The following is a 9,805-nucleotide window of genomic DNA, read 5'->3' as shown; positions in this document are numbered from 1 at the left end:
GCTATGACAACTTACTTTTTTGTGTTCATTTAACCCAAATCTTACAAATCTTTAACCCAAAGGGACTTTTCACTTTGACTTTACTTAAAACAATTGAGTTCAATGCCAGTTTCGTATCCTATGTCTGACCAACTCAATTTATTATGATCATCCAACTCAAATCATTAAGTCCTTCCAACTCAGTTTGCTAAGTTTTATAACTTAATTCATAAAGGGGTTTAACATGACAAATTTAAGTCATTCTTACTCAAATCATTTATTTTGTTCGAATAAACATTTAAAATCTCTTTGACTTAATTCTACAGAAAGTCAACTCAAACTTTTAAGTAGTTCCAAACTAAATTTTAATATTATTTTTACAGTGTCCTCTAAATACACAAATCTTTTCCTTAAATGACCGTTTTACTTTGACTTTACTTGAAATAATTAAGTTCAATACCATATTTGTATCCTTCGTCTGACACCATGACTCAGGCCTACCAGGGCCAGATTCCCTGGTAGGCGACCGTGGCTCTGTGGGTAGAATCATCGTCTTGTGATTGGAAGGTTGTAGGTTTGATTCCAGCTTCCTCCTGCCACATGTCAATGTGCCCCCTTGGCAAGGCACTTAACCCCAAGTTGCCTACTGATCTGTGCATTAAATGAATGTGTGAATGTGACTCTAGTGTAAAGTGCTTTCAGTCGTCAAAATAACTGGAAAAGCGCTATATAAGTTTATTTACCATTTTTGAAGTAAACTAAATGATTTGAGTAAGACTGACTTAAATCTGTTATCTTAAACATACTTAATAAATTTGTTAAAAAAAATAACAAATTGAGTTGGATGATTATAATATATTGAATTGGTTAAACTTAATAAATTAAGTTGGATAAACTTAATTGAATTGCTTGTTACCTATAGAAGCAAAATAGTTGGTTCAACTATTTTCTTTTTAGAGTGTAAAAGTCCCACTGATGAAAACATCAGAAGACATCAGGACAGCCAAAACCTTCTACCAAAAAATGAAGCAAAATTTTAAAGAAGATTGGGCCAAATTGTCTTCAGTAAATGAGACAGACTCCCTCTTTACTGCATTACTCCCACTCACCTCATTTGATAAGCTGCCATTCTGCTGTTTGTATTTGTCCAAATTCTCTGCAGGTGTTTGAGGGCACTGCAGGCATCGATGCAAAGAAGACCAGCTGTGAATTTACTGGAGACATCTTACGGACGCCCGTCTCTGAGGACATGTTGGGTACATGTCTTCGCTCTCCGTTCAGCCATATTTAGTCAAGTGTGTTTCCTCTGAGACAGCAGAGCAGCATTTTTCATACGTTTTCAGGGCGTGTGTTTAACGGTTCTGGCAAACCCATTGACAGAGGACCGGCAGTGCTGGCAGAAGACTTCTTGGACATCATGGGTATGTGTGTTGTGACTTTTAGTTTTCAGAATATTCACTCAGTGTAAAATGCTGAAGTGAAGACGGTTCCCTATATTTTCTAAAATCACTGTGACACAGTCTTCCTCAGTGTGTGTGTGTCTTTGTGTGTGTTGTTCCACAGGCCAGCCCATAAACCCCCAGTGTCGCATCTACCCAGAGGAGATGATCCAGACCGGCATATCTGCCATCGATGGCATGAACAGCATTGCTAGGGGACAGAAAATCCCCATCTTTTCTGCTGCTGGGCTGCCACACAATGAGGTACACATGCATTCACTAACATGATGTATTCCCATCTCAGAGCATCAAAGCACCTAAAAGATTAGATTCTGTCCACAAACTGACAGACTTTCTAAGGTGTTAACAAAATGTGTGTGAGTCAGGCAGAGTTCATTCTGTAGATGTACCAATCAGACTTCTATTGGTCCACACCGAATTCTGGTTTTCCTTGAGTTCTGGCCCCATGATTTTGTTTTTAGAAGGATATGTAGTTCTTTATTGATAACTCAAGACACACACGCACACACACGCACGCGCACTCACGCTCACGCACGCACACGCACGCACATCACTCAATGGACAGATGAAAATATTGACATTATCTAGAACACAAATCTTGAGGTAACGTTAAAAACTCTGACAGTTTCGGAGAGAAAAGACTTCCAGTCCTCATTAACACTTGGGAGCTGCAGTGACCTTTGGCTGCTCCTTAGACTGTCCACCATGTCCATAAGGAGAGAGTGAGACATTGTCCATCTTCTTCAGCTTTCAGTCTCTCACTAACTCATCCAGAGCTCGGCCTGACTGAGCCTCTGTAGTGAGTTTATTGAGTCTAATAGAGTCCTTCACCTTCACCACTGCACTATTATGGCACCTTCTATGTTTTTGTGAAGACTCAGTAATAATAAAATCAATCAATAATAAAATGTATTCTTATGCATGTGCAGATTGTTAAAAGTGTGACTTTTTAGTATTAATACATTAATTATTTATTAATTATTAATACAAAAAAATTCCCAGTTTTCAGAACTAGTTTTTTCATTGAATCAAAGTTAACAGAATGTACTTTTTGAACTGTTCTTCATCAGAAAGAACAGAACGTAGATCTGTAGCACAACTCTGGGATTTCTAAACCCATCGTTCTCTTTGACAGAGGCAGAAAGCTCAAATGGATAAACTTTTATTTAGTATTTTCATATGTTGCATTTTCTGATCAGAACAGGATCTGATTTTTGACATTGTGATGGACCGTTTATCTGTCAGGGCCCATCAAGCTGCTCACTGTTCATGGTTTTTTTAATGACCCAAACAAAAACTGTACAGCCTCAGGCTTCTAACCAGACTGAAGGACAAGTGTTTGAGAAATACTGCAGGTTTTATTCTAATTGACTATTTTAGCAAAATGAAGTTAAGTTTATGGCCAATAAAAATTGAGGTCATTATTTTGTTCCAATGCGAAGTATTATGCAATGTGAGACATTTGTAAACAGTTCAGACTGTTTACAGATATATCTGAAAACATCTTAAAAATTCAACAACAGAAATAAAGCAAAATAAAATATTTAAAAATGATAAAACAAAATCCTACATCAACAACACATAAAACACAAATACAAATAAAATGGGAAAGTTAAAAAGCTAGAAATGCCAAAAGTAAAAAAAGAAAAATCAATTTCAGGCTAAACTTAATGACATATGATAAATGATGGAAAGCTGGCTCCACATGATGTGGGCTGGCCCATTCAGGACCCAAAGTGTGGTCAACAGAATCTCAAAATAAATTCTGAACTGGAAACTGAACCAATGCATGAAGCTGCATGTGGTGGTGGTGGTCTGCTGCTCTTTGGTACCACTGAGCTAACTCCCTGCAGCAGCATTACCCAAAGTCTTCATTTCTTAACATTCCATTAAAGGGGAGCAAAAACATCAAACATGTCTGTCACTTCAAAGTTAATTCTTACTTGTTCATATATTTCTGTCAGCTTCTTATTTCTTCTGTCCTAAATATCTAGACTCTGTTTTCCCTGTGGATATCTGAGATGTGTAGGTTCTGTTTAATTACTGGTTGTATAAAACTGAAAGAAAGTTAATTTCCTGTCTGTTGATAAATTCATTCATTATCATTTCCTTTGAGATTTTATTCATATGAAAAATTTTTAACATTCTTGTCTCTAATTAAGGTGGAAGGTGAATAAATCATCTTTTCCGAGAGTTTGGAACTCATTTCCTTTTTTCCCTGGTCTTGTCAGATCGCAGCTCAGATCTGTCGACAGGCCGGTTTGGTGAAGAAGTCCAAGGACGTGATGGACTACAGTGAGGACAACTTCGCTATTGTTTTTGCAGCCATGGGGGTGAGATCCTGATCCTGTTCTGTCCCAGACTCACTCTGACTGAGACACCCTGTACTTCAGGGCGTTCACTCTCATTCATGTTAAATGTTTCCATACTGTCTGATGCTGCAACCACCAACATCACTGCGTTTTATTCCGTTATGTCCTAGACACAATTGGCCCTTTTTCATTGTTAGCTCCAGCTGCACATAGTTCTACTCATTCTCTCCTCCAACAGAACCTGCTGTGTTTCCACTGACAACCTGATGGATGAAATTCTGGCTTGAAGCCCCGCCTCCAGCCACCCTGACCCCTAACCATTACTGAACTGAGTTAACACTAGTCATGCTAAAGTGACAGTGTTTCCATTAAGCAAATGTATTTTCGTAATTTCAATTTGCACAATTTTACAGTTAATGGAAACACAGCTACTCACATTTGACTGAGAATACTTTGGTGTTTTTGGGTTTGGCCATTGTACTGCATAATGCTCTTCTAGTCATACCAACCACTCAAAGTTAATCTAAAGCTGACATATCTTTTTAAATTGATTTCTGACAGATTTTTGACACGGCTGTAGAGTAATCGCATCCTTTCTCTCTCCTCAGGTCAACATGGAGACTGCCAGGTTCTTTAAGTCAGATTTTGAGGAAAATGGATCTATGGACAATGTCTGTCTGTTCCTCAACCTGGCCAATGACCCCACGTATGGCATTTTTTCTCAGATGTGTTTGGATGTCGGCTGTATAAATAATGTGTAAATTAAGCTGAAGTCTTGGTTTGTGCAGCATTGAGCGAATCATCACTCCCCGTTTAGCTCTGACATCAGCAGAGTACCTGGCCTATCAGTGTGAGAAACATGTCCTCGTCATCCTCACTGACATGAGCTCCTACGCCGAGGCCCTTCGAGAGGTCGGCCATATTCTGCTCTAGCATTCATTCTGATGTAACTGCAGGAAGTGGAACCGGGCTTTGGATGTTCTCTCCCAGGTGTCTGCTGCCAGAGAGGAGGTGCCGGGCCGCCGAGGTTTCCCTGGCTACATGTACACTGATCTAGCCACCATCTATGAGAGGGCCGGCAGAGTAGAGGGCCGCAACGGCTCCATCACCCAGATCCCCATCCTCACCATGCCTAATGATGGTACTCCCTCTGCCAGAGCTCAGCATGGTGGCAGTTCCAGGGCTACCACAGACTGATCCTTTCTCTGCCTTTCAGACATCACCCATCCTATTCCTGACCTGACCGGTTACATCACTGAGGGACAGATCTACGTGGACAGACAGCTTCACAACAGACAGGTAACATCTCCTCCATGAGACAGCTGTACATTCTCCCACGTTTCAAACAAAACTTTGGTTTTTGTTCCATTTGATTTGCAGTATATAAACAAATGGATTAGTTTCATGTCAGGTTTCTTTTATTATAGATTGAATAGAATATTTTAGTATTTTTTTAAATTCTTCTGTCCTCATCTTCTTTTCTTCCTCTGGTCAGATCTACCCCCCCATCAATGTTCTGCCATCTCTCTCTCGACTGATGAAGTCTGCTATTGGGGAGGGAATGACCCGCAAAGACCACTCTGATGTTTCCAACCAGCTTGTATGTTCAAATCTCTCCCCATTCTGCACAAACAAGACCTTTACTGCACTTTGCTTAACCTGTATGCGTGTGCGTGTGTGTGTAGTATGCATGCTATGCCATAGGGAAAGATGTCCAGGCCATGAAGGCGGTGGTGGGAGAAGAGGCTCTTACTGCTGATGACCTGCTATATCTGGAGTTCCTTACTAAGTTTGAGAAGAACTTCATTTCCCAAGGTGCAGTGATGACCAGATGTTTTGTGTTCTTATATGAAATATGTGTGTTTGAAATCAAAAGTGAACTTTGGGTGTAGCGAGGTCTTGTCAGGAGTTCTGCTCAGCATTCACCACAGTGTCAGCTGTTATGATCCCTGGGTAGAGAAACAAAGTCTGTAAGCTTGATAAACTGTTGTGTCCGTGCTGGAGAATCTTACCTTGTAAGAAGTATGAAAAAATAAAGCAGTTCTTGAGTCGTCCTCCTAGGGTGACTAAATATAATAGATTGAAAATAGTCTCTTTTTGTAATACATGGACCGACTGTTAGCAGCTTAAATGAAAGCTAGCATCTACTGTACCTCAGTAGATGTTAGTTTTACTGATGCTGAAGGGCTGATTTAGTTTTTATCATGTGTGGTGGTTGAGAGGTGGTGAGGATGAACGCAGGAGACCCAGATGATGATGAATTTAATGATGAGTGTAGCCCAAAAACAGTCCAGTCAGGCAGCACTGCAGCAACAACAGCACACAGCTAATAACCGGTAGCAACTAACAAGGGGACTGAATACAGGAGCTGAGGCTAACCAGGACTTTGAACAGTGTGACTAGAGAGCTAGACGTATGACATACGACAACGATCTGACAAGAGACAAAGACAACAGGTGGGAATAAAAACACAGGGAGGGTAATCAAGAAATGAGACACACCTGGGAAGCAATCAACGGGGAAGATGCAGAAACAGAGACTCACAGGAAGGAAACTGGACACAGAAAACCCTAAAAATAAATACACAGAAACATGGATCATGACAGTTTTTTCACAAGTTCGGACTGCAATTGTCCATTTCTAGTTCAAAACCTAAACTACAACTCAAAGATAATATTTTGGTGTTAGGAATGCCTCAGAATTACACAAGCAATAAAAAAACAAACAAACAACAACAACAACAAAAACAATATAAGAACCAGTCACGCCTTGGCAGGAATAATATTTAAATTTCAGTTCCTTTCTTTAAATATATGGGACTCCTTTTCACAAATATTGACACAATCTTTTCCTGTGTCCTTGTTTTGAAGTCATCATGTGTGTATTTTCTTGGCTCATGAGCTTTACATATGGAGAATATGGAGAATACCTCCATATTCTACAGTTATTTATTTCCAATGGTTGCTGTAAAGTAGTAACTTGTTTAATTCAGTTTATATTTCACAGCAATCCAATTCATATCCAATTATGATAATAATTGAATATATATAACAAAATAAATTAATAAATATAGATAGAATTTGTTGCATACAGTCAAAATTGATCTCATTTTTAATTCAGTGCAGTCCAGTCAAATCATATAATGCCAATGCAAAGTTCTGGGTCAACGTTATGCACTGGTTTTACTGGTGCAACAAAATTGTCCAACTGCATCACATTTAACTTCTTAGTTGTACAAGGTTATTTATTGATTTATTCTTTGTTTTTTTGGTGGATTGGTTGGTTGGTTGGCTGGTTGGAAATTTTGTTGGTGTTTTTTTGTGAATTATTTGTTTTGTATCTTTGAATGAAATTGGCCAAATTTTAAATCCTAAAAAGATTTAAGTTGCTTTTTATGTGATTTCGATTTGAATATAATTTTTTAATTTAAGGATCATATGTATAAGTATATGTTTCTCCAGAGTTGATTTTATGACCAACCTCAGCTGGACTCTTTGTCCACTGCCTGTGGTGATCTTACTTCATACTCATTTTCAAGCATGTTAAGATTATTGTATTACAAAAACCTGTCTATTGCATTCCTTGTACATGGGTGACATTTTATACTTCTATCATGTTCGAAATCATTCATTCATTCATTCATTCATTCCTTCATTCATTCATTCATTCATTCATTAATTCATCTCAGTCCCAGTGCAGAGCTCTGGTTGAACTGCAGCTCTACTTCACCAAGAGTTTCATTTCAAAACAGTGACTGATGGGGAAACTGGAAACAAGCCTTCAGAAATCAACCTCTTATTTTTTATCTGCCTTCCTAATAGATTTAATGAAGTTGAATTTTGAAGAAAATCCAGGAAGTTTAACCAAAGCCAGCACTACCTTGGTGGAAGTAAACAAATCTACTAGGTTACTATGTGTTCTTAAAATATGGTACCACAAGTACATCAGAGCAGTGATGTGTTATGTATAAGGATAAGTTCTCTAGCTCTAGTGAGAGATCACAGTTGGAGCCGTTCTAATGACCTATTTTACGCCGACCTTGGAACTGTGTAGTTTTGAAATGAAACTTCATTCTAAAGGTTTAAAGATCAGAACCTGATTAGAACCTGTACACAGACCAACAGAATGCTGGTTTATTTAACATGTGCTGTGTGTGTGTGTTTGTGTGTTCAGGAGCCTATGAGAACAGGAGTGTGTTTGAGACTCTGGACATCGGATGGCAGCTCATGAGGATCTTCCCCAAAGAAATGCTGAAGAGAATCCCTCAGAACACCCTGGTTGAGTTCTACCCCCGAGAATCCAAACATTAGCTACACACACACACACACACACACACACACACACACACACACACACACACACACACACACACACACACACACACACACACACACACACACACACGCTCCGCTTCCTGTCCTCTCCTCCGGCTGAGGCCTCACTCTGTAAATACAGTGTAGTGTTGTGATGCTGTAACAATGCCGATGCTCGCTGCTTTCATCTGATGTTGAGGGTAAATCATCCCGGCATAAACAGGAAGAGAAAAAGACCAAACTGGACTTTTAGAAGTTTGTCTCCAGAGTGAATGTCAGGAGCTTCCTGTGGAGAAGAATGTGCAAACAAATGATGTGGACATGATAGCAGCCACTAGAGGGCGCACACAGCAGAGTTTAAGTCCATCTGAGGGATCGGTTCTGAAGCTTAAGGGAACACCATTATTTACTGAATGTCTACATCATTTCTGTCATCGCATGAAGAACACTGAGTGCTTTGTGTGTTCCACATGTATTCTTTCTGAGGCATAGAAAATCTGATTGATTCTCAGGAAGTCAGAGTGAGCTAAAGTTGAATAAAAATACAGAAAGAAAACTGCAGAAAAGGAGCAAATCATTAAGTCAAACAGTTTAATTTTGATAACTTAACCTTAATTAAACTCACCTTGTTCAGTTTTGCTCTTCTAACTGAAGCATTTAAACTTTTGATTAGACTCTCTTACCAGTTGCAAACATATCCTGTATAGATGGGTTTATAACTGCGATCTAGACACAGTTGTTACTGTGTATTGTTGATATTTTGTAAATTTGCTCCATTGTTTATCCACGTCAACTATGACAGCTCACATAAGCATGAAGAATGCTTTATTATACCAAATAAACAGGCCTGAGCTTCTCAAAAGCGTCTGAGGATTTTTGATCCCCATAAAAAATTCTGCCTTTCAGCAGCTTTGTCAAATATTCAATATATCATCACAAAGAAACTGTATGTTGCTCTGAGTTTATAACCAGCCAGCTAGATGATGCATTTTAATGCTCATATCAGTATAAAATCAGACAACAACCCGCCGATCCATTCATGGATACAGAATCCATTCCTGGTTCCTTCAGCTTTTCTTGACAGACTCTTGTTATCGAGGTGTCAGTCAGAACGGGCTCTGATCCATATTAAAGATATAAGACAGTCTGGGCTGTGCAGCTCCATTTCCCTTTACATATGACAGAAAAACAGGACAACATGCATTTACAATGCAAACAGAGAGACTGGGTTCTGGAGACAAACCTGCCTCGTTTAGAACCGGACCAGAGAGAAAAAACTTCAGCTTCATGTCTGTAAGCAGGAAATTGACACCGGTGGAGTTATGGAGCCACTCCTGGTTTATTGTTGTTGACAGGTAACTGTGGAAAAACGACTATTTTTCACTGATGTATTTACAAGCTGCAGTTTTATCCCAGCCCAGATTGTAGCTGCAGAACTGATTAAATTAACTTTAATTTATAATTCTGTTAACATTCCTTTCAAAATTAAAAGGTTCTCCTTAGTTTGTGTATGGTTAGAGCACACATTTAAGATCTGATGCGATTGACACAAAGTCAGCTGATACCCTGGGCTTTCCCTGAATAGATCATCAACAACATAGAATGAATGATACATTTAAAAATGTACTGAAATAAATTTATCTCACCTCAATTTTTTCAGTTTTTTTTTTTTTTTTTTTTTTTGGGGGAATCTGTATAAATATTATGTCTGTATTCGTTGACACCCTAATTTTTTTTCAAC

The 9,805-nt window shown here is 38.9% G+C and overlaps 1 protein-coding gene across 2 annotated transcripts in view; it reads left to right on the top strand.

Moving 5' to 3' along the window:
• LOC106963700 (V-type proton ATPase subunit B, brain isoform-like) overlaps positions 1 to 9,687 on the top strand; it is a 15,535-nt gene extending 5,848 nt beyond the window's left edge. The window contains exons 4-15 of one of the 2 annotated variants that reach the window (XM_015058748.1): positions 1,142 to 1,235; positions 1,323 to 1,400; positions 1,543 to 1,682; positions 3,671 to 3,772; positions 4,360 to 4,457; positions 4,540 to 4,663; positions 4,742 to 4,892; positions 4,968 to 5,050; positions 5,247 to 5,351; positions 5,437 to 5,566; positions 7,925 to 8,063; positions 8,113 to 9,687. In XM_015058748.1, the coding sequence (XP_014914234.1) occupies positions 1,142 to 1,235; positions 1,323 to 1,400; positions 1,543 to 1,682; positions 3,671 to 3,772; positions 4,360 to 4,457; positions 4,540 to 4,663; positions 4,742 to 4,892; positions 4,968 to 5,050; positions 5,247 to 5,351; positions 5,437 to 5,566; positions 7,925 to 8,061 (1,242 nt within the window). In that variant the 3' untranslated portion in view covers positions 8,062 to 8,063; positions 8,113 to 9,687. The other variant, XM_015058749.1, reaches the window with a different exon arrangement.
• The last annotated feature ends 118 nt before the right edge of the window (positions 9,688 to 9,805 follow it).

The sequence above is a fragment of the Poecilia latipinna genome, unplaced genomic scaffold (genome assembly GCF_001443285.1).
Source record: "Poecilia latipinna isolate Pla-1442-1.1 unplaced genomic scaffold, P_latipinna-1.0 Scaffold1569, whole genome shotgun sequence".
NCBI lineage: Eukaryota > Metazoa > Chordata > Actinopteri > Cyprinodontiformes > Poeciliidae > Poecilia > Poecilia latipinna.
The sequence above is the reverse complement of the archived record's forward strand: the minus strand, read 5'-3'. Positions and strand labels throughout refer to the sequence as shown.